This window comes from Carlito syrichta, unplaced genomic scaffold (genome assembly GCF_000164805.1).
Source record: "Carlito syrichta isolate Samal-C Ts95f unplaced genomic scaffold, Tarsius_syrichta-2.0.1 Scaffold301797, whole genome shotgun sequence".
NCBI lineage: Eukaryota > Metazoa > Chordata > Mammalia > Primates > Tarsiidae > Carlito > Carlito syrichta.
Genome location: NW_007245893.1, coordinates 15,497 through 41,173, shown reverse-complemented (window position 1 = coordinate 41,173; position 25,677 = coordinate 15,497). Strand labels below are relative to the sequence as shown.

General features: G+C 42.5%; 1 protein-coding gene across 3 annotated transcripts in view; it reads left to right on the top strand.

Annotated features, from left to right (window-relative positions):
* CUNH1orf100 (chromosome unknown C1orf100 homolog) overlaps positions 1-24,142 on the top strand; it is a 25,595-nt gene extending 1,453 nt beyond the window's left edge. Inside the window, exons 2-5 of one of the 3 annotated variants that reach the window (XM_008055259.2) lie at positions 4,756-4,824; positions 10,435-10,530; positions 14,701-14,777; positions 24,004-24,142. In XM_008055259.2, the coding sequence (XP_008053450.2) occupies positions 4,769-4,824; positions 10,435-10,530; positions 14,701-14,777; positions 24,004-24,098 (324 nt within the window). In that variant the 5' untranslated portion in view covers positions 4,756-4,768 and the 3' untranslated portion in view covers positions 24,099-24,142. Of the gene's footprint in view, positions 1-4,755; positions 4,825-10,434; positions 10,531-14,604; positions 14,778-24,003 lie in introns of all 3 variants that reach the window. The other 2 variants (XM_021711001.1, XM_021711002.1) reach the window with 2 other exon arrangements.
* The last annotated feature ends 1,535 nt before the right edge of the window (positions 24,143-25,677 follow it).

The following is a 25,677-nucleotide window of genomic DNA, read 5'->3' as shown; positions in this document are numbered from 1 at the left end:
GTGGATTCCTGAGCCCGCGGGCTCGAGACCCACCTGGGCAGGCGAGACCTCATCTCTACAATAAATCAAAAAATCAGCCGGGCGTGGTAGCACATGCCTGCAATTCCGGCTACTCGGAAGGATCGCCGGAGCCCAGCAGGTCGAGGCTGCGGTGGCTGGGAGCGGCCACCGCACTCCAGTCTGGGCGACAGGGTGAGACTCCAACTCAAAAAAAAAAAGACTACTCTAGCAGTGTGGAAAAAGTTCCACGATATAATGTTAAATGAAAACCAAAGAATAGGAAATAGAATATCTGCTGTGGTTTCAAACATTTAAGTATGCATGTGTATATAAGGGATTTAAAAACATGAAAATAGTTGTGCATGGGTAGAATTAAGAATGGTTTTGAAATTATCTTCCAACAGTATTTACTCTGGGCATATTATGTTTTCATTTTTAAAAAGTGTTCTAAGGTTTCCCAGAATTAGTTTGAAATTGAATGAGGCAAGAGTACAGATAGAAGTCTTGTTTGCTCTGGAAGTATTTTAATTGGGGCACGTCTAAGTAAGAACCTTGTATTAGCACGACTACAAATTCTATATTTTAAGAGAGATGAAAGTCATGTTGATCCTGGTGCTGAGAACAACAGTTGTACAGTATTGGCTGTGAATATGAAAATGATGATAAGTTTACCATATGTTCATACTTGAGTTATCACATTCGGATTTGGTATGTGGCTATATTTTTTAAGATTGACTAAAATAAAATGTACTGATCTATCTTACTTCAACTACATTTCCTTATGTACCCAAAAGATGATAACTAGTGATACAAAATGTAATCTGGTATCCCTTAAATAAAGTAGAGAAAATTCTCTAAAGATCTGTAACTGCTCCCAGAGAGGGTCTTCGGGGAGCTTAGACTCAAAATCCATGGTTACTGTGTTCCTCTGAGAATGTTTTCATGGAACGGCCAAAGCATGGCAACAGAAAGGGAGAAGACATTTGCAAACTACCCATCTAACAAAGGATTGATAACCAGAATGTATAAGGAGTTCAAATAACTCAATAATAATAATAATAATTAGATTTTTAAATGGGCAAAATATCTGAATAGACATTTCTCAAAAGACATGCAACTGGCCAACAGGTGTATCAAAAAGTGCTCAACCTTACTAATCATCAGAGACATGCAAGTCAAAACTACAATAAGATGTAATTTCACCCCAGTAAAAAATGGGTTTTTATCCAAAAAAATAGGCAATAACAAATGCTGGCAAGGATGTGGAGAAAGGGGAACGCTCTTACACTCTTGGTGGGAATGTAAATTAGCACAGCCACTATGGACAACAGTATGGTGCTTCTTCAAAAAGTCATAAATAGAACCACCATATGATCCAACAATCCCACTGATAGGTACATATTCAAAAGAAAGGAAATTAGTATATCAAAGAGAGATCTACACTCCCATGCTTATTGCAGCACTATTCACGATAGCCAGCGTAAGTGTCCACCAATGAAAGGATAAAGTAAACATGGTATAAATACACAGTGGAATATTATTCAGTCTCAAAAAAAAGCATGAAATTCTGTCATTTGCAACAACATGAATGGAACTGGAAGACATTCTGCTAAGTGAAATAACCTAAGCACAGAAAGATAACAATTGCACATTCCCATTCATATGTAGGAGGTAAAAAACAAAAATGAGCTTATGGAGATAGAGAACAGAATAATAGTTACCAGAGGCTGGAAAGGGTAGTGGGAAGGAGGAGACAAAGAAGGAATGGTTAATGGGTACAAAAATACAGTTAGGCAGAGGGAAAAAGATCTAGTGTTCTGTAGCACAATAGGGAAGTATAATTTGTTGTATATTTCAAAATAACTAGAAGAGTGAAATTAAAATGTTCCTAACACACACACAAATAAATGTTTGAGGTTATAGAGATTCCAATACCCTGATTTGATCATTACACACTGTATGCCTGTATCAAAATATTACACTTATCCCATAAATATATACAACAATTGAGTACCCATAATAATTACAAATTTAAAAACACACCCAACCCATGACCAATTTATTCCCGTACAAGGCTGATTCAGAATTTCTAGGCACTCAGTAATCACTCTCTCATCAAAGGCATAGTTGGGGCTGTCTTTGTGATGAACACAGATGTCCTGAATACCTTGCATTCTTCTCTCTAGCATCTCACTTCTAGTGGAGCAAAATCTAGCCGTCAGAAAGCTTTCTGAATTTGGGTTATCAAGTTAAGCAAGAGCTCAATTGTGTTTACCCAGATTTTCTCTTTCATTATTTCTTCTTTTTTTTTTCTCCTTTCTTTCTTTTTTTAATTAATCAAAGCAGTAAAAGTACATTATATAATGAACAGGCTCCATTGGATAGTCAGCCAACAATTCTGTTGCAATAAAACACTGTTGAAAATGTTCAAGTTGCTTTGAAAAACACATTACTCAGAGGTGAAATAAAGCAGCTAGTCAGCCAGCCGGCAATGAGTTAAGTTTTGACTATGAAAGGGAAGAAAGGGAGGCATCCCACACTTTTTTTTTTCCAGTCTCCTAGTTACTGCTTCTTTTGAATAGCCCTAGTTTTGTCTTGGCCATGGTCTGGTTGCTTTGTGATTGTTTTGAAAAGAGTATAGTAGTTAAGATAAATGTTTCTGGAGCCAGAGTTTCCAATCCTGGCTCCTCGGTAACCTCCTATGAGTTGCTTGACTGTTTAATACCTCAGTTTTTGGGGGAAACAAAATAGTGATAAAACTTTGTGGTGTTATTGGGAGGCTAATAGGAATTAATATAGATTACCTGACACATAATCCATGCTCATAAATAGGAACTCATATTTCTCTTTCCTCAAAGATGCTTTTAAGGTAACGGAACACTCTCTCACACATTATTGCCTTATTAAACCCTCTAGAGAGTACTGTAATCAGTGCAGAGAATGGGGAAGTGGTTTGCTACAGGTCACATGGGTCTCAATGTTCTCTTGCTACACCATCAGCCATGTTTACACAAACCAGAGCTCCAGCTGTCTTTATGCATATATAATATAAACACAGTGCAAAATTCATAAGGTGCACAAAAGGTAAATGGTACAAAGTAGGGCTTTCTCCTACCTCTGTCCCCCAGAACTCAGTTTCCCTCCCCATTGTTGAATCTTTTTCATGTGAATATTCAAATGTAGTGATTTGCTTGTGGCAAGCCATATTCTACAGTAATTGGATATAATATGATACTTTAGACTAGAAACAATATCGATTGTATGTTTAAGTCTGGGGTCAGAATGGGAAACAGAAAGGGGTTAATATAGAGGATGAGGTGCTTTCAAGGAAAGAGCTGGAGAAGTAGACACTGTCCAGGGCCTCCAGGAAGCTTCTAGAACACTTCCCCAAAACTAACCCACTACCTGAGAAGCTGTGTCTGCCCAGTTCGGGAAGCTACTGCTCCACACCCAGAAGCTGGAGTGTGAACCAGCTGGGAGAGTCCAGCCACTGCCTTCATAGCAATTGTTTTTTCACTTTCCCAAAGCTGGAAATGAGACCGTGGCATTCTACTGCAGAGAGATACCACATCTTCACAACACTGCTTGCCAGTAGGAAAGGTCAACATAGCAGGAAATGGCCTTGCCTCATTTCCATTTTCCAAATCCCAAGCAAATGCATCCCATCGAAGGACTCTAATTCACGTCCAGAACTCTAGTTGCAGGGGACTCTGGGAAGCTTGGCTTGCAAGCCTGTGCGGTAGGAAGGCCCAAGAAGGGAGATAGGAGATGGTGCCCAACTAACATGACCAGCACAGTACCTTTGATGTTTTTTGTTTTGAAGTTATTTTAATTTTTTTTCCATCCCCTCATAAGCCATGGCATTCTTTGATTTTTAAAGAAAAGCATATCTGTATATATATTGGCTTATGCTTGCCATTTCTTTTTACTTTTTTTTTTTGTTTTTTTTTTTTGAGTTGGAGTCTCACTCTGTCGCCCAGACTGGAGTGCAGCGGCCACTCCCGGCCACCGCAGCCTCGACCTGCTGGGCTCCTGCGATCTTCCCCCTCAGCCTTCCAAGTAGCTGGAACTACAGGCGCACGCTATCACGCCTGGCTGATTTTTTTTTTTTGGTAGAGATGAGGGCTCACCAAGTTGCCCAGGTGGGTCTCGAACCCGTGGGCTCAGGCAATCCACTCACCTCCCAAAGCACGGGATTACAGGCTGAGCCACCGAGCCCGGCTTCTTTTTACTTTTTCACTAGTCTTATTTTCTTCCCTAAATAGTTCAGCAGAAACTTATGGATAGTCCTTCTCCTGTGCCAATTTTCTTTTTTTTTTTTTCTGAGTCGGAGTCTCACTCTGTCATTTTTTTTTTTTTTTCTGAGTCGGAGTCTCACTCCAGGTTGGAGTGCAGTGGCACAATCATGGCTACCATGGGTTCAACCTGCTGGGCTGAGGTGATTCTTCTGCCTCCGCCTTTCAGTAGCAGGAACTACAGACACAGGCCACCACGTCCCACTAATTTTTTTGATATATTGTAGAGAAGAGGTCTGTCCATGTGGCCCAGGCTGGTCTCAAACTCCAGGTCTCAGGCAATCCTCTCGCCTCAGCCTCCCGTGCTGGGATTACTGGCATCGGTCACTGTGCCCAGTTTGCAATGTCAATTCTCTTATGGTGATTTCTTTCAAGATGGACTTTGTGGTACTAGATCGCTCACTCATGGAAATACATATAAACTTGCAAGATGAACCTTCACTCTAGAATTATTTTTCAGATTCCCATCCATCATGACCGCCATCCGACTCCGAGAATTTATTGAGCGCCGCCCAGTGATCCCACCCAGGTAATGTTCTTCCAGATGCAGAGCCTCCTAGAGCTGAGGCCAGGCAGACAGGCACCTTGAGGAATTAGAATTGCTGCTCAGTGATGGAGAGACAACTACCAGGGGGTCTAGTGAAGTCTCTTTGGTCTTAGAGAAAGTTGTGAAAATAGAAATCCCATACTTACGGCAGAATCCAAGAAAGCCGACAACTGCAAGTTCCCCAAAGATCAGAAAGATATTGGTTTTTGCTTGGGAAGGGCTTTAGCAAGAAGTATGGGGACCCAAGTCCACAGTTTGGATGGGACACCTTTACTCTGCCTGGGGTAAAACTAACACTGCTCCCACGCTTCTGCAATGTGGGAACTGACACAGACAGATACAGATACAGACAGAAACCAACGATGAGTTTCACTTGTTCTCCAAGTTCATCTACAACATAAGAATAACAAGCTCCAGACATGTTTTATTGTCCTAAAACCAATATCAGATGAACAATCTGTAAATTGGAGCCCCACTCAGTATGGGGTCTTCAGAGATGCAGAAGCTGTGAAACTGGGGAGCAACCCTCATGCTGTGATTTTGGTGTCAGCTCCTGCAGTCCCATTGGCTTCATGGATTTGAACAAAGCTCATATTTATTTGAGCATTTAGTTATTTTAGCAGTGTTTGGTCAACAAAGAGAAGTAATCTTTTACTCCCCGAAACTACTGAAGGAAGAGTGAGTGGAAGGATGCTTCCTTCCTGGATACCTTAAGAATCCTCTTTTCAGAGAACATGCAGAGGCTGCCCTTCCCTCCCTGAAACCAGAAAGAGGGGAGAGGGGAGGGGGGGAGGAGAGAGGGGAGAGGAGCAGGGGCTGGTCCCAGTATTGCCTGATCCCTCCCTCCCCACAAGCCCTTGCCCCTTCTGTGCATGTTTGAGATGTTTTGTCCACCATGGGGCCTATTTAACTGTGGCTTCATCTGGAGAAATTGAAAAATCTTCCTTGGATGCTCCCTCCTGGTGCACCGTGGAGACAAATCAGTTGCTGGGCCTGGCTTGGGCCAGCCTCACAGGGAGTCTGGGGCTTTGGGTGGGACAGGATGCAGCAGGCCTTGGGGCCCCCTGGAGGCCTAAGGCTGGGCTGTCTTCAGCTCTCTGGGGCTGTCCTCAGAGCTGCCCTCGGGAAGGCTGGCTCTCCCTATGCCTGAATTAGTCTTGGCGCCCCACCGTCCGGCCCTAACTGCTCACTGTAGGGCAGCTCTTGATGCCTTTCCTGACTTTGCCAACAATAGGGGAGCCTGATCCATCAGCAAGTTGCATGCGTTCTCTCTCCAAACTAGACTTCTCGTGGGAGGGCTTTTCTCCAACCCCCTGCCTTCCCTTGGTCCAGCTCCCCATTACCTCTCGCTGTGCATCAACACCCCCCACTTTTGTTCTCTGACAATCTGTTTTCCTGACTGAGCCTCATAAAATGTAGATCGGATCACAGCCCTCCATTGCATTGTATTTAGCAGAAAACCCAAACCCGCAGCCCGAGGCCAACAAAGCCCTGCAAGGACTGCCCCCTGCCCACCTCTCCGACCTTCTCCTAGCTCCAGCCCTTGACCATGGCCTCTTTCATGCCTCAGGGCTTCTGGCTATGGCTTCCTTCTCCCTGGACTGCCCCTTCTCCCCTTCCCCAGCAGCCCCCATCACCCAGTATGTCTCAGCTCTGCCAGCAACTGCTCGGAAAGTCGGTCCTTCACCACCCTGTCTAGAGGAGATCTTCTTCTGCCTCCTTTTCCACCAGTTGTTCCGTACCTCACATCCTTTTTCATTGCCTATATAGTCTTTATCATAACTTCCCATCATTTGTGTCTATGTCTTTATTTCCTGTCTCTCTCACCTACTGGAATGATAATGGTTAATGCTTCTGTAACTCTGGGTGCCAAACACTGTTCTAAGTGCATACTCACTGATAAAAAAAAAAAAAAAAATATATATATATATATACATATATATGTGTATATACACACACACACACACACATATATACACATAAATAGGGAAAGAGAGAGAGGGAGAGATCGGAGTCTCATTCTGTTGCCCAGGCTCAAGTGCAGTGGCGTGAGCATGGCTCACTATAGCCTCGAACTGCTGAGCTCAGCCACTCCTTCTACCTCAGCCTTCCAAGTAGCTAGGATTATAGGTGCACATCACCATGCCCAGCTAATTTTTCAATTGTCTGTAGAGTTGATGAGGTCTTGCTATGCTGCTCGGCTGGTCTCGAACTCCTGGGCTCAGACAATTCTCTCGCCTCAGCTTCCCAAAGTGCTGGGGTTACAGTCGTGAACCACCATGCCTGATCATATCACTCATTTACTCTTCAAAACTGTGAGTTCCAGATGAGGAAACCAAGTGAACAGTGTGGTGAAAGGACTGTTTTAGGTCCCACGGCTGGTGGTCGGCACTGGCAAAAGAGGGACTTGAGCCCATAGGTATGGCACCACCCCCATCTGTGCTTGTGGTCACAGTACTTTGCTGTACCTTCAGGTTGGCTTCCGGGGATAGGGCTTGCCTGTCTTTCTCTGCGAGTCACTATCTCACCGTCTGCTTCACAGACTGGCATTTGTGGTTGGCCCTCTAAGCACAGTTGTTGAATACATTAAAATGAACGAGTGAACAAAGTCATTCTGTCATTTATGTGTGGTTTGGGATCCTGGAGACTGATGGTACTTGGGCCTATCCTTCTGCAGTTCTGCACATTCATCCAGTTCATCCTTAAATGCCCAACCCTAGCCAGTGCTTTGTTAAACTCTGGTGTGTCCATGTGGGTCTTGGAGCTATGGCCACCACGTTTCCTAGCTTTGGCCCCTTCCCCTACCTTGGGGAGGTGACTATCCTCTCTCTTCTCTCTAATTTATTTTCTAAATAGCTATATTTTCCAATCTAAAAAAAAAGCCCAGCCCTCAGGGCTATCTTAGGTAAAATTGAATTGCAAACTAACGGACACAGCTAATAAAAGTAAATAGTAAATAGGTCACAAGTAGTAGTGACTGCACAAAATTCTCATACTAGTAATCATCTTAGATGCAAGTGTTAATAATCATTAAATTCAAGTTCCAGACTGAGAGCCTGTCACTTGGGGTGGGGCTGAGTGTTGCATTTGTTTTGGAACCCAGGATACTCCTGAAAAGATCACTTCAAGTAGATTAAATTCAGTGCGCTATGGAAGACAAAAGGCACAGAATTTGTGTCTGATTTAAATGGATTCTAGAAACTTCGACTGGAAGTCTTTGAAAGATCCAGAATCAACTATGGGGTCAGCCCATCCTGCCTAGAATGGTACTGACACTTAGATGGGGTTTGGTAGTATCCAAATGCAAATGTCTCATTTACTCTCATGTAAATCATTAATTTAGATGATGGTAAATCATTAATGAAGATGATGATATCGTTCCCATTTTACTGAGGAGGAAACTGAGGCTCTCCGCTTTCTTGAGGAGATATTTTGGAGCCAGTAGGGAGATGAGGCACCAGCCTGGTGGTCTCCCAGCTCTGCCTTTACCCCATCTTATATACTTACTAGCTCGTGTCCTTAGCTAAGTTTCTTATTCCCTGGAGCCTCAGTTCCTTAACTGGTATAGCACTCACCACATTGTCTTAGTTGCTTGCCTCAATGTGGTTTTCAGATTATGAACTCTTGGGTGGAAAGACAATATTATTAACAATATTATTATTAACAGAATCCCAAGCACATAGCACTCCACAGACACAACTGAGTGTGCAGTAAGTACTTTGTATTGAGTCAAAAGCATCTTCCAGCTGACATTGCTGTGTTTTTACAGCTTTTCTTGTTTTTTGGTACACAATGTCTACTTGCTATCCACCCATAAGTGGGAGAATCACAGAGTTTATATAAAAATAGCATGGAACTCTTCCAAAAAAAAAAAAACAACATACATATGGATAACTTTGAATGCAACATGGAGTTTAGAGACCTGGGTTTGATCCATGGTTCTGATATTCACCAGCCGGGTGATATTTAGAAAGTCCACTTTAACCTGAGCCTCAGGCTGAGCCTCAGCCTGGTCTTTAAAACAGTTAATGATGTTTACCTTGCAAGGTGACCGTGAGGATTCAATGAACTCATCTCTATAAAAATGCTTTGTAAAGTGTGAGGCACAGCATAGACACAACAGGGAAGAGCACTGTCCCTACCTCAGGCAGGGATGAACACGCCTGTCCTGTCCTGTACATATTGAATTTGGTCTGCAGCTAAATCCAGATCCTGCTCTGGTTACAGTCACCATCCCAGGGGACAGGTTTGCTCTCCTATGGACTGAACACATCACCTCAGAAAGCCAAGCTGTCGGTGACTTGTAAATAATGCATGGTGGTATCAGACGCAGCTGGGCTGCCTGCTCCCTCCCAAGAAAGAAAGGGCTTTCTACAAGCTGCTTCTGGAATCTCGAAAACCAAGTCAGTAGAATCAGTCTGGTCTGGGCAGGGCCCTAGGTACACTGGGCGCCATAGCCGAGTCTGGAGAGTTCGCGTGTGTTTTTGTCATCGTTCGAGGCCAGTTGCCGCACAGCCTCTGGTCAGGCCAGGCCTGTCCCTTTAGAAGGTAAAAACCCTCTTCTCCACTTCCCCCTCCAGCTGGGCTTCCCTCCACACCCACCTTCTTACACACACTTTCCTCCTCTCTCTCTACTCCTGCCAAAACCAGCCAACAGCCACTCCCAAAAGGCTGTGGGCAGAGTGTCACTGGTGCTGGTAAAGGGCTTCTGCATTCTCAAAAGAGCTTTTACAGATGCTTCTAAGGAGTTTACTCACCTGTATTCAGCAGGTGTTTGTTGTATGCATGCCAGTGAAGAATCCACGTTCAAAACCCAGTCTGCGGCCAGTAACACGGCAACTATGAGAAACCAGAGTGTCCTTCTGGAACTCGGGGGGATTCTTAACAGACTATAACATGGCCCTGGGGTAATATTCCAAGATGGTGCTTCAGAAACTAGTTGGGTGCCTAAGAAAGCTGTCTCCTACCCTCATGCACTCAGAAATGTCATTTGTTCCCCTCATTGTGCCAATTCCCCTCTCTCCCTATGACTTAATCCTTGCTTTCATTTACTTTTCAGGGCTTGGTCATATCCCAGCCACTGGGCAGGCCCAGACAGCCTGTGGGTTTTTCTGAAGATCAGAGCTCCCAGAGGTTCTGTTTGCACAGAGACAGAACCTGCCCTGCTTGCCCTTCAGACTAGACAGCCAAGGCCCACTCTGGCCCCCCGACACTACTCGGAGCCCAAGTCTGTCCAAGTCTGTAATTCCCCTCACCCGAACGCTTCCCCATTCTATTTGCCTGCCCAAAGTCTCGATACCTCTCCCTCTTCTGCGCCCCATTGACCTTTGATGGATCACTATTTCAGCACCTTATGTTAGGAGAACTTTGAGGGAGGCCTGCAAGTACCATAAACTCAGGTCTGGTGGCAAGGGCTTGTTATGAATAACAAAAGACACTCCTACAGGGAAATGTCATGGTTTTCAGGAGCTCAGTGCCAGAAAATGGGGACAAAGACCAAACATACTTTTTATTATCCCCCAGCTGGTATTCTTCTGAAAAGAATGAATTATCGAGTTGTTGTAACTGCTTTTTGCTCCCTTCCTCCACTAGTATATTCATTGCTCACCAAGGAAGAGACCTACAAGGCTATTATCCTGGGCAGCTGGCAAGACTTCATTTGGATTATGGTGCAAAGAGAGCTCCTAGGTGAGACACAGTCCTAAATCTGGATTTCCGTGCATGCCACTAAAGTTAGAATGTTAAATGAAAAAAGAAAAAAACAAAACTGGATACATATTTTGTAATAATACTAATGATAGCAATAATAAGTATTAATGGATGAAAAGATTTAGAAGGAAATACAGCAAACTGTTAATAATGGCTTTTTTAAAGGAGTGATGGGATAATTGATATTTTGTATTTTATTCTTTAATCTTTTTCTCTGTGTTCCAGAGTTTCTCTAATGAGCATGTATTATTTTAAAATCAGCAATAAGTGCATAATTGTATTAAATCATCAATGAAATTTAAGAAACACCATGAGTTTAGAACTTCAACTTGATCCAATAACTTAAACCTTATCGAGACTCAGTTTCTTTCTCAAATTATGAATTTAGCCTAAATGGTTTCTGCCCTTCCGGGTGTGGTTTTAACAAAAAGAAAGTAAAAAGCCATAGGCACTTTAACCTTATTTTCTAGTTAGGAGAGGCTAAACACCAGAGTAGTTAAAAGCAGCGATTAGAGTAACTTATGAAATGTTTGACCTTGGGCAACTTTCATTTATTCTCTGAGTGTTGGTTGCTTTATCTATTAAATAAAATAATTGATGTAAAATTCCAAAACATAGTAAGTACTCAACATATGATTGATACTATTTGAGTTCATCATCAAGTCTATTTCACAAATGTCTCTAAATTGCCTTTGATAGTCAACTCCTGATTATCTTCCATGCAGAGAAGGAAGTCACATCTACGATTTAGAACAGCATATAGTCTAAATGTAATAGATATCAAACGAAGTAGTCTAAGGGTCATTCTGATTAAATTAGATGAAGGAAATGTAGCCCAGAGAAGTGACACAGTCAGTTGGCATAAAAGTTGGGCTTGAATCTATTCACATTTTTTCTTTTTCTTTTTTTTTTTTGAGTTGGAGTCTCACTCTGTCGCCCAGACTGGAGTGCAGTGGCTGCTCCCGGCCACCGCAGCCTCGACCTGCTGGGCTCCGGCGATCCTTCCGCCTCAGCCTTCCGAGCAGCTGGAACTACAGGCGCGCGCTACCACGCCTGGCTCATTTTTTGAAGTATGGTAGAGATGAGGTCTCGCCTGCCCAGGCGGGTCTCGAACCCGCGGGCTCAGGCAATCCACTCATTTCAGCCTCCCAAAGCATGGAATTACAGGCTGAGCCACCGAGCCCGGCCATTCACATTTTCTAGTTCCTAGTTGAAGGCTCTTTTTTCTAGCTCAAATCCATACTGTATTAAACTATTAGGGCTATGCTCTCTGCCAGAGGATAGACAAGAAAGGAAATGACAGAACTCCACTGCCAGAGCTGTTCATGGTCCAACTCCACAGGTATGCCCTCTACGTTGTCTTCTGTGTGGACTCTGATAATTTCCCCACTACTGACCAACCCTCCAATCCACCACTCCCCAAATATCAGTCCTCCCACCAGAGGATGACTCAATTACAGGGAACCTTGACTTTCTCAATACTTGTGCCTGTCCAACATTGTTCTTAAGAAGAAAACCAAATGCAAATGTCAATCTATGAGCTTATTAAGGTTCTAGTTAAGAAATAAGAAGAGGCCGGGCACGGTGGCTCAAGCCTGTAATCCCAGCACTTTGGGAGGCTGAGGTGAACCCTGAGCCCATGGGTTCAAGAACAGTTTGAGCAACTTGAGACCTCATCTCTACAATAACTCAGAAAATTAGCTGGGCATGGTAGCTCACGCCTGTGATTCCGGCTGCTTGGAAGGCTGAGGCGGAAGGATTGCCTGAAGCCAGTGGATCGATGCTGGGGTGGCCAAGTGTGCCACTGTACTCCAGCCTGGGCGACAGAGTGAGACTCCAACTCAAAAAAAGAAAAAAAAAAAAAAAAAGAATAAGAAGAAAAAAAACAAAGCTAAACATGACCAAAACCAGGAAATAATGAAGTTCTCAGGACCAGACCTAAGTTTAGTTCTTGTCGTTATAGTATAACTCGGTAGGAATCTAATAGCTTACCTTCCCCAGATATATTCCTCCACCAGCTTGAGGTTTTCAGGGTTAGGGTCCTTCCATTGAGTGAGAGTCTTGTCTTTAGAAGGGCGCTGATGTATTATTTGAAAAGGGAGATTATTCTGGTTCTACAGAAATACCCCCGGCAAAGGCACAGGCAGGCTGGCAGTTCAGCCGGGGTATATCTAAGGGTAGTCACCAGGGGTCTGGTTCAGAAGTCAGAGCCAGCAGTGGCACAGAAGTGATCAGATTGACAGTGACGGGCACACAGAACCCAAACTCAGAAGAGACTGACACATCCACAAGACAGTTAATGTTTTGATTGACCTTGGGAACATACTTTTGTAGGAAAAGGAGTTCTGCCCATCATCTAAGGCACCCGCTTTACAAGGTACCTGTTAAGCACGAAATAAGAATGAGTAGAGATGGGTGGAAAATATATATATATTTTAATCTCAAAAGCCCCAGAACATGGGTGGGTATTCCTGATGCTTCTCCCGGTCTAGCCACAACAGAGCACATCTCCACCTAGCCAGCATCTCTCCCTGCTCAGTATCCCACAAGCATGGTCAGATTCTCCCTCTTGCTTTTTCTGGACTTAAGGCAGAGCCCCTCTATTTCTGCTAACACACTCTCTTAAAGGAGGCACATTATGGTCAAGTTTTTACCACATCAGGCAAACATAACTGATTTTTAGGAGGCAATTTTAGATCTCTTCAAGTGTGATTAGGTCACAGAGATATAATCATACAAGGCTACATCTTACTCACTCTAATTGGATTTAGAGTACCCAAAGCTCAGTCAATACTTAATATTTTTCACTCAGCAGCTCTCATCTCATCTATTTTATGGTTTAAAAACATGTGTTTACTAGAACATGTAGGAAACATTAATAATCAAAAAACGATTGAAAATTATCCACGATGCCATCACCCAGAGATAATGGTGCTGAATCCTCCAGATTGCTACCAACATAGAGAGCATAGTATTTTGAACCTTTTTTTTTTTTTTTTTGGTAACAGCTTTATTGAAATAATTTACATCCCAAACAATTCATCCATTTAAAGTGCATAATTCCATGGAAACCTTTACTTAAACTTAATATATTGTGGACTTTTTTCCATTTCAATGCAGTTATAATTCTGCAGCGCCACTTTTTATTTATTTAAGTGTGTAACACTCCATGAATTTGTGTGTCATCTTTGTGCAGGGGTGATGCTGATCTTCTCCGTATTGTTCCAATTTTAGCATATGTACTGCTGAAGCAAGTACCACAGCATTATTTTAAATGATGGCATGGTATTCCTACATATGTATCATTGTCTAAATAATTCTCTCTCTTTTTTTTTTTTAACATAAAAGTTGTTTCCACCCTTTTCGTTATCATAAAAATGCTTTGGCAAGCATCCTCAGAGATTAAGTCTTTGTTGACATCCCTCATTGTTGGAATTGCTGAGATAAAATATATGCACATTTTCAAGGTTTTTAATACATATCACATGCACTAGTGAACATATGTTTATACCCATATCTCAAACAAGTTGTCCCAGTGAATGTATACTCCAAGTGTATGATGACATTTTGCCATTACACTTTGGCTCTTTACCTTTTTCTTCCAAGGGTCCCTATCTGACTGGGGATACAGGGAGGTTATAACTGATTTCAGGCCCATCAAACCTCTACATGCACCATAGTGGTAAGTCTGGTGAAAAGAACGTACTGTTTTTTTTAAGGAACCAAAGATCCGTAGAAAGATTACAAAGGAAGGGCACCAGGGAGATCTGGAGTTTGGGAAGTAGCCATGCATGGGCAGGTTTGGTGGATGTTTTGAGGCAGGTTGCCTTCTATGACCTGGGATTAGAAAGGAAGATGGATGCTGAAGGGAAAACAGGAGCCTGAAAGCCCTGATGAGTCATTCATTGCAACTTTGCTAGTGCAGGCCTGGGAGCTATGGGAGTCCTGCCAACGTCAATCTCATGGCTACTTTGGGAATGGATTCCAGCTGATGGGAAAATGAACTGCTTTTTTCTACTGGGTGTTCAGCAAATGATTTCTACTTCCATTTAGACCACTCATAGACTTGACGATTCCACCCAAGAGAAAAAGTCAGTACCAGCCTCAATTAGACCAACAGACGCTCATTCAGTGTATTTGTTTCCGAAGATATTTAAAACCTGCTGAACCATGGTATAAAGAAACCACTTACCAAAGAGACTATTCTCTGCCATTTTACAAGATTGGTAAGTAAGGCCAACTATTCTTAACTCTCCAAGATTCACCTTGCCTGGGCCACACATCAACATCCCCAATGGGCTTACCATCTCAGGGAGCACATTTGGGACCAGTCAAGGTAGGGGCATAGATAATTGTGTGTAGGGGGGTGTTGGAAGAATTTAGAAGACTACCCATGTTTTCTCCCTTCCAAGCTACCTGTATATGAGACTTTATAAATGAAAATACACAAATGGTCTTGGTAAGAAGCAGTTTCAAGCCTACCCACTCTTTTTTTCTTTTAAATTAGAGGCAGGGTCTCACTGTGTGGCCCAGGCTGGTCTTGAACTCCTAGTGTAAAGTGATCCTCCTTCCCTCAGCCTCCCAAAGTGCTGGGATTACAGGTGTGAGCCACTGTACCTGGTCGACCACTCTTCACTGAGCCCCTTGTCACATGACAAAATTATTATTGTGCCTAAATATACTGTTGAGGAAACTTTTCTTATTTCTGATTTAAACTTTAAACAATTATTTGATATTTGAAGGCATGTTTCCAAAATTCCAAATTCCCTTCATATTTTTCTATGCTTTGGCAAGTGGGAGAGTATTGAAGGGGACCAAGACTCCCCAACAGACAGGACCCTGGGGAGGGACACATGAACACCAATTTAAACACTGTGTTCCTGCAGTCATTGATACTTTGCATTTTAGTGGTTTCAACGAATTACTTCATTGCTAGACTTTCTTCCTTTCTCTCTCTCTTTCTGAATTGGGGACTCACTCTGTCGCCCAGGCTGGAGTGCAGTGGCAGGATCACAGATCACTGTAGCCCCAACCTCCTGGGCTCAGGCTTTGCCTCAGTCTCCCAAATAGCTAGAACTACAGACGTGTGCCACCATACCCAGCAAATTTTTTGATTTCTTGTAGAGACAAGGTCTTGCTATGTTGCCTAGACTGGTCTCAAACTCCTGGGCTCAAATGATCCTCTAGCCTCAGCCGCCCAAAGTGCTGGGATTATAGGTGTGAGCCACCATGCCTGGCTCTTCACTGATAGACTTTCTAAGCGAGTAAACCTCAGCATTTGGAAGGGCTTTTACAGTGTGGCAGCCACATATTTAGTCCTCAAGGTAGCTCACTGAGGTAAGTACTCTTATTTTCCCAGTTTTACAGGTGGAGAAGCCACGCCAGGGACAATTCATCGACTAGTCCCACATCACACAGCTAGGCTGTAGGAGCAGAGTTCCAACCCAGGTCATTTTACTCCCAACTGGTGCTTGACTCTGAAGCTATACTGCTTCTGTCACAGCTGAGTGCCACCTGTTCTACCATTATTTAATAGCTTTCTTTAAAGCAAGCCACTTTCTTTTTACTTAAAAAAAAATACAGAATACCGGAGGAGATGGTCTGGACTGGGACCAGGGAACAGTAGTAAACACAGCAATCAGGAAAAGTGGGGACCAGGCAGGGACAGGCAGATCTGGGGAGAGTTAAGCCAAGGATAGGGGAACAATAGAAGAAGCTGGGATGGGGGCCAGGAATTCACAGCAGGGGTTTGGGATGAGAGGTTATGAGCAGGGCAGAGCTGGGTTCTGGAAACCCAGAGAAGGTTGGGGCCTGACAAAGAAGGGAGCCGAGGGAGGAGGCTGGGGAGAGGATTAAGTCATGAGGGAAGGACATATGGGAGGGAGTGCAGGGTACAGGGGCTGAGGTCCCTGAGAGGGCCTTCGGGGGCTTGTGGTAACGGAAGCCGGGAGCTAGGAAGACATAAGAGGGAGACCCAAAACACAAAACACAGAACACCGGAATTACCTTTTGGAGGGTGGGTCTCTTGTTGTATGGGCTTCCCTCAGTAGGTGAGTGATCAAGGAATCCATCAGCATCTGTACCAGCTAGTGTTGTTGTGAGAGGCTGTGCTCTGCTTCAGTGAATTTTTTTTCTTGGAGATTCTTTCAACATGCTTGCTCTTTTCATGCTGGGTGATTTACAAGCGCACCCGCCCACACCTTGGTGAGTGATCAGCAGTTTTCGAACAACCATGGCATGACCCTTGTGCCCTACTCCCCCATTCACCTGATCTCGCCTGAGTGACTTTGTAAAAATTTTCCTGGGTAAACAAAGTCCTCAAAGAGAAATGTTTTGCCTGTGTGGAAGAGGTAAAACGAAAACCAGCAGAAGCACTAAAAGACATCAAAAAGTTCAAAGACTGCTTTGAGCAGTGGAGAAAGCATCTCGATAGGTACACTGCATTAAACAGAGAGTACTTTGAAGGTGACTGAAGTTTACACATGTAAGAATGAACACACAATTTTTATAAATAAATTCCATTTTGGGGGGATCTCCCCTCATAGGTTAGGGCTAAAGGAAGTATGAGGCCCAGAGAAGAAAAAGCTGCTGGAGGTTGAGGAGGGGGTGGGAAAAAGAGGTGGTTGAGCAGTTTGTCCCTTCGAGACCAGCTGGGTGTGTGAAATGTTTCCTTTGCATGAGAGAATCCAGGTAGGCCTCTAGCTTCCCAAGTAACAGCAAACAGGATCTTCTTTCTTTTTTTTTGAGTTGGAGTCTCACTCTGTCACCCAGACTAGAGTGCAGTGGCCACTCCTGGCCACCACAGCCTCGCCCTGCTAGGCTCCGGCGATCCTTCCGCGTCAACCTTCCAAGTAGCTGGAACTAGAGGCATGCGCTACCACGCCTGGCTAATTTTTTAAATTTATTGTAGAGATGAGGTCTGGCCAAGTTGCCCAGGCAGGTCTCGAACCCGCAGGCTCAGGCAATCCACTCACCTCACCCTCCCAAAGCACAGGATTATAGGCTGAGCCACCAAGCCCAGCATAGGATCTTCTTTCAACTCCTCTGATATGAAGAAATCTTGTTAGACAGATGGACACAATAGGTGTTCTCCCTTACTTATTTTAGAAGACAGTTCCCAATTCTTCCCAATCCTATGGAACAAATGAAGGTTTAGCAGAACAATTACATATTTACCACCTATTGTGTATCTAGCATTGTGCTAGGTCCTTAGAAAGTCCAGACGATGGTTTCAGCCCTACAGGAAGTGCATAGTCCAATTGGGAAGATGCTGCATGACACAGCCACCGTTTAGGGACTGACATGAAGCAGAGGAGCAGGGGTTGAAAGACAAGCTCACTGGGGCCCAGGACAGCCAAGAGAGCAGCATGCGTGAGTGAAGAATGGAGCTGGGTCTCCATGGGTCAGATTTGCACAGTGGAGAAAATACAAGGACAGCACAGATGGGGGTACTGCAACTAGGGGCAGTGGACAGGATGGTGAGGTTTGTGAGAGCGGGGAAGACTCCAGTGATGAGGGTGCTGGCCTGACGGGGACAAAGTAGGAAGGACAAGTGGAAGACAAAATGGATTGGCAGAGTAGCAGTGTCTGGGACTGAAGAGCAACTGAAGGAGTTTGGGAAGTGGAATTTGGACTACCAGAACCATTGCGGGATCATAGTCAAGGGAGAGACCCGGTCAGCTACAGAGGATGTTAGTCTGTTGGCTCTGCTTGTGATGGGCTGGAGAAGGTGTGGACAGCAGGGGGGAGGAGTAGCTAGCTATTGTGGTGACACAGCAGGGAGGAGAGTGGAGTAGTGGACAGGATTCAGGCATCATAGCACCGCAGGCCTGGCGCATCCTAGCTACGTGGTGTTGGACAACATGCTTGGCTTCTCTGAAACTTTTTACTCCTCTAAAAAATGATGAATCAACTACCTTTAGGATAATTGTTATCAATGATCAACTCCCTTTTAGGATAGTTGTTAGGATTTAAAATACCTGTCATGTGCCTGTAACTGTGCTAAGTGACATATTCATGCAATGTGCACACACTCATCCATAGTCTCCATGGAGTAGGAATTATTATTGCTGGCTCTATTAGAAGAGGAAACATAAAAGGAAAAAAAAATTAAAAGGAAAAAAAATAAGAGGAAACAGGCTTAGAACTTTAAAAGCCTACTCAAAAAAGTAGCTGGTAAGTCATCATTCCAGGCCAAACCCAGATATGTGGCACCCCAAAGCCTATGCTTTTAAATTGAAGTAGGGAGGTTTCAGGGGAAATGGAAGGAAGATGCCTGTGACAGAGCACTCGGAGTAAAAGGGACAATGCCAACAGAAAACGCACAAGAGAGAATGAAAGATAACTCTATCACCTCTCATATCTGCAAAATTATGGTTGCCTCTCATAGAAATAATGAATTTAGGCTGAAGAGATATGGTCAAATTGAGATCTATAGAAAATTGAAAATAGTGTCCTAGAGTGCAGGCTGTGTAAGCACGCCAAGATGAGGAATAGCTTTGGCTAGTCGTCCCTTACTTAGTGAGGTTTGACATCTGACCAATCCTAGAGATAATTATATTTAAATATTCATTGCTACATTCGTTGATTGAATATATATGTTAATTATCTATTGCTAAGTAGCAAATCATTCTAAAACTTGGTGGCTAAGAACATTATTGATGCTTTTAAAAACTCTCACAGTTTCTGTGTGTTAGGCATTTGAGAACTTCTCAGTTGGGCAATTCTGGCTCAGGGTCTCTCTTGAGGTTTCAGTGAGAGGTCAATGAGGGTTGCAGTCTCACTTGAAGGTTTGACTGGGGCTGAAGGATCTACCTGCAAGGTGGCTTACTCACTGGTGTTGGCTGGGCGCTTCAGAGCTTTTCCACATGGGCCTCTCTGTAGGGCTGACTGAGTGTCCTGATGGCATGACAGTTAGCTTCCTTTAGACACAGCAATCCAAGACCAAGGTGGCCATTGCAACGCTCTTTTCGACTGAGGCTCAAAAGTGACACACTCTCACCTATGAGGTATCCTTTTAATCACACATGGATAGACCTGAAGTAGTGTGGAGAGGATTATACAGGCATGGATCCTAGGCACAAGAATCACTGGGGTGCATTCTGGAAGCTGGCAACCACAGTATGAGTCAATCATTTGTTGAGCAACCATTATGAACTAGACACTGTGCTATCTGCCAAGTACAGTGACCAGGATAAACAAGATACCTTCCACAGAGCTGATATTCTGGTGGGGGATAAAGAACATAAGCAAATACATTAAAAAAAATAGATTGTGGTAGTGCTCTATGGGAAATAAACAGGGTGATAAGGATTGCTAGAGGAAGTTACTTTAAATAGAGCAGGCATGGAAAATGTCTATGCAATTTTAGCTGAGCCCTGAAAAATATGAATGAGTCACACAGAGAGCATTTCAGGCAAAAGTAAGTGCAAAAGTTTGAAAGCTGGCACTTTGAAGGCTTGGCGTATTTGAGAAACAGAAAGGAGACCAGTGTAGTTTGGTAGGTAATGATTGAGGATGAAGGTGATCAGGTGACTGGATTTTATTCCAAGAGTAATGGGAAGACTTTGAAGGATATTGAACAGAGGAGTGACATAGTATTTGTATCTTAATGACTCATTATTTGTATGACTCTTGCTGCCGTTAAGACACTGCTTGCAGGGGAACAAGAGGGAAGGCATGCAGGCCACCTGAGGCCATTATACCAGAGATGATGTTGGCTGGGACCAGCAGGGAAGACAAAGAGGACTATATGGATCCCAGGGATATTTGGGAGGTGACTCCAATAGGACTTGGTGATAAATTTGATGTCAGACACATTTTCACTCACTCATACTTATTCCTTCAGTACATAATCTGAGAGTATCTAAGTGCTAATCAACGCACTAGGTTTTGGTAATACCATGTGAAGCAAAAATAGACACAAGGTTTCTATGCTTAATAACAACCATAAAGTTCCACCTGGCGTAAATTCTAGGAAGCAGAGTTTGTGTGCTACAGGAGCATAGGATAGGTCACAAATGGTTTCCCCGAGGAAATGATGAGCTGAGAGCTGAAGGATAAGGTAAAAGTTAACTGGGCAAGGAATGGAGAAACCGCTTCCTAGAGAGTACATCATGTGAAAAGGCCCGGAGCACAGAAATCAAGAGTGATCATAGAACAGGATGTGGCTGGAGAGACAGCAAGGTCAGAATAAGAAAGACTTTACAGACCATATTTGGGTTTTTGACCTCTCACCTGAGAATATTGGGACTGCTGAAAAGTGTTGAGGGCAAAGGTGGTGATTAAAATTTCATCTTGAAAAGATTATTCTAACAGAGAAGAAAGGAGGGCCAGGGTAGGGAGTAGAGTGTGGCCAAGATTGAATATGGAGGGTCAGGAGGCAATGGCAGTGGTTAGGTTAAGATTCTTAGCACTGGCTATATCTTTATATATATAAAAAACTTTAAAAAGCCAGATGCCCAGGCTATATATGCACAATACCAACTAAATCAGAATCTCCTGGCGGGATGGGGGCTGGGGATCTTAGGCATCAGTTTTTAAACTCCCCAGATAATTCCATTGTGCTGCCAAGTTTGAGAACCAGTGATTTAGGCAATGGACAAAAGCAGCAGCAGTAGAAAGACTGAAATGAATTTGAGATACTTAGGTGGCAAGGATTTCATTAACAACAATCAGCCAGGCCTAAGGCTGGTCTGCAAGAGGCCTAACAGAGAAACGCGACCAACCAGAGCACTGATGAAGAAATTGGGCAGGGACTGGAGCAAACATTTGCTCCAATCAAGAGACTGACTCCTGGAGGAGTCTCTGGGACAGGGTGTTTCACAGAATAAGGGAAAGGAATATTAAGTTGTCTAGCAAAGTACGGGGTTGTCTATCTTAACCATTTGGCCAGACTTTGTGATCAGATTTCAAGGGCAGAAGGTATGTCTAGATTAGCAATGATTTGCATTTCATATTCTCTTCTCTGAGATTTCTCATTAAATACAGACCATGGCAGATCATGGTTATTGCTTAAAAGATTCCTCCACAATTAAAATTATTTCTCAGCACCTACAATTTCATGTAGTTAGGAAACAGCTATTAAGCACTGGCTGTGTGTGAGACCCAATGGAGGATACAGAGAAGGCTCTGTCTTCAGAGAAGTTAGAGTCTGGGAGGAGGAGATGGCCCTTCTGAAGAAGGTTGCCCTTGTATTATTCACCCTGGTGCCAAATAATTCAAAGAACTCATTTTTCCACAATAAAATAGCAGCAGTGGTGGCCCTTAGGCTTCCTGATGCTCAATTTTCTCATCTGCAAAAAGGATAAACATAGGATCCACCTAATAGAATTTAAGCACTGTGCCCGTACAGTTAATAAGCCTTCAAAAAATGTTAGTTACTATTATTACTATGTATTTTTTAAAAAGCATATGCCATAGTAAGCATCTGTAAAAGACTAATACAATTGAATAGCATCTTATACTGATTTAAGTTCTAAAACCACAAGGAAAAAATTACACACAAAGTTATCCTTGAAAATCTCTTAAATTGTTAAAAAGTGATGATATTAAATTTAATCACTGAAGTATTTGGAATACATGGAATGCTCAGTAAGTTGGTTAAAATGTCTGTGGTTCAACTAATTCTTCATTTTATTTTCTAATAATGACTTTCTCAAAGGAGTCACCACCACAAATCCACCAATTGCACTTTGTCAAATGGTACGGAAATTCAAAAAATCACTTCACACATTCTTTTCAAAGCATCCCAAATCTGTACAGCACATGTCACAGTTGATAACACCCACTGGTCTCAGAACATTGACTGTGGAATTCACCTGGTTAAGAATGGTAGGATTCGGCATCATTGTCAATTCTACGACAAAGACCATTAAGAGCTGTTGACAGGGATTCCTTACACTTCTAAACTACTTTAATATATTTCTAGGATACAATGTAATTCTTAAGAAGGTCCTAGTTACTATTTGATTCCATAATAAACCTTGAGAAGTCATAAGGTTACTAACTACAGCCAGGATCACAATTAAATTGGATTACATTTTAAAATCCTCCAGAGATGGCATTTCTAGTCATATTCCCTGGGTTAATAAAATGTTACCCATTCTAAATATCAAGAAATATTTATTTCCTGAAATGTTGAAGTGCTAAGGAAGTAGAGAATAGTGAAAAGATTATGGACTTTGGAGTCTGATAAATTCTAGTCAAGGCTGGGCATGATGGCTTACTCCTGTGATCTCCAGCACTCTGGAAGGCTGAGGTGGGAGGACTGCTTGAGCCTAGACAACATAGTGAGACATCTCTCTATACAAAATTTAAAAATTAGCCAAGCATGGTGGTACGTGCCCTTAGACCCAGCTACTCAGGAGTTTGAGGGGAGGATTGCCTGAGCCCAGGAGGTTGAGGCTGTGGTGAGCCATGATCATGCCACTGCACTCTAGCCTGGGTAACAAGTGAGATCCCAACTCAAAAAAATTAAAAAATCTGAGTCAGATGTGGACCCTACCTCTTACAAGTTCTGTATAACTTGGGCAAATTAATTAATATCTTTGAGATGGTGATAATGTCAGGGTGCCTCTGAGTGTTATTGTGAATAGCAGAGTTAATGTAAGTAATACACCAAATAACATAATAGTTTTGTTAAAATGCTATCACTGAAATAGTCTGGTCTTTGGTTGACTGAGCAATAACTGTTAAACTTGATTCAAGCCTTCTTTGAACTCTTACCTTTAGTAAGCAGAACTGTTAATGATTGTAGATAAGAGATGCAGTGAGCTATGATCATTCCAACTGCACTCCGGCTTGGGTGACAGTGAAATTCTGTTTCAAACAAAAACTCAAACCACCAATAACAGCGGTAGCAAAGGTTTGGGGATCTAGCATTAAATGCCAAAATGCAAATTCATGTGACTTATTTCATCTTATTTAGATTTTGGCATAATTTAGTAATACGCCTATTAATCAGAGACCGAACGAAAGAAACAACCTTTTGACTAAGTCTTTTCTCCTTCACATTTAAAATACATTCCTGGCCAGGTGCAGTGGCTCATGCCTGTAATACCAGCACTTTGGGAGATTAAGTTAGGAGGATTACTTGAGCCCAGGAGTTCGAGACCAGCCTAGGCAACACAGTGAAAACTCGTCTCTTCAAAAAAATTAGCTGAGTGTGGTGGTGCACGCCTATAGTCCCAGCTACTTGGGAGGCTGAGGCAAAGGATCACCTGAGCCCAGGAGGTCAGGGCTACAGTGAACTATAATCAAGCCACTGCATTCCAAAAAGGGCAACACAGTGAGACTCTCTCTGACTCAAGTAATAATAATGATAATAATAAAATACATTTCTTTGTCATAAATCCCACAAATTATTTTATTGTGTACAAATTGCTAAAAGGACAGTGTGTTAAATTTGAGAGTGAGTAGCCTTAAAATAAATCAATTTGTTTTAAATCCCAGGTTGGAACCAGAAATTAGCCACAGTTTCATCGAATCCTCGACCACTTAATTCACTGCCAGAGCTATACTGTGATGAAAGAGAGAATCGGCTTTGAAGGAAATGCTTTTAAACTAAAATAACCATGGCATTCAAACAAAATAATGTTTGGCATTCTTAGGCGATTCTTTTAGGATAAGTTAATGGTAGTAGAACTACTTTAAATTTAAGTGTGTATACAGACGGGAATAATCCTAAAATATTTATATGTTGCACATTCTTTTTAGATTAAGTCGGTCAGCCTGGAACAGGGAATCAAGACCCAGTCTTAAGAGAACTTGTCATGCATTTTTAGCCCTATCACCAGTCTTGCTGCTGATGTTGACAAACCATCTTACATTCAGTCCAATGGTTATACACAGGACAGCACAATAATCTAACTGCATCTGTTCAATAACTGCATTACTGTTGGGAAAAATAAAAAAAACCTTGGGACATAGTCAAGGAGGATTAGGTGAAAGTCTTTATACAGGAGAGTTAACACCCCTATCTTGGCAGGAAGAAAACCTGACAACTAGGCATCACCTCCTTAGGCAAAAAGCTAGAGGTCTTCTCTAAAGAAAGAAAATGATCCCAAATAAAAGATTCTTATATTCTGGCTGCTAAGGATTACTCCGCCCCCCAACAGCATATTCACCCCAAAGTAAGGCCTATCAGTTAATAAATGTCCCCTAATAACTCAGTTTCATGTAGTGTTCCATTGCCTTAGTCTTATGTGAAGGGGCAGCCAACCACTGATCGCTAGGTATTTGAAAAAATAATGCAACATAAAAAAGGCCAAAATAAAAAGATGAAATGAGGAAACAGAATTCAAAAAACACAAAGAACATAAATCAAGCTAATAAAATCACTGTATTAGTTAGGGTTCTCCAGATAAACAGAATCTATTTATTTTAATGCATTGGTTCAAGTGATTATGGAGGCTGAGAAGCTGCATGATCTGCCATATGCAAGCTGGAAGCCCATGAAAGCTGGTGGTGTCATTCTAGTCCAAGTTTGGAGGCCCAAGAACTAGTAGTGCTGATGTCAAAGGACAGGAGAAGATGGATGTCTCAGCTCAAGCAGAGAAAGTAAATTTACCTTTTCACTTTTTTGTTCAATTCAGGCACTCAATGAATTGGATGATGCCCACTCATGTTTTGGTGATGGCAATCTTCTTTACTCAGTCTACTAATTCCAATGCTAATCTTGTCCAGAAATCCTTTCACAGACACACTCAGAAATAATGTTTTGCCAGCTGGTTCAGGCATCCCTTGGCCCAGGTCAAGTTGACAAATAAAATTAACCATTAGAAGTCCACCCTTTGTCAACTTGGCACCCATATGCATCTTCTTAAACCATACTTCATTTCTAAATAAAGACAGTAACAATATCACAATTCTGCCAAACATGATATAAATATCATGTGTACAAACAAAAAAGAGGTAAAATCCTTGAATGATGTTAACTCTTTTTCTGATATCCTATAACTTAAATACTATGATGTAAAATTAATAACACTAAAATACTAGATATAAAGTCAATATATCTTATGTTATATGACAAGGAAATAGGAAAGAAATAGATTTTTTGCTTAAAATATGTATATATACACATAAACATATTCAAAACAAATGAGGATATATGACAACTACAGT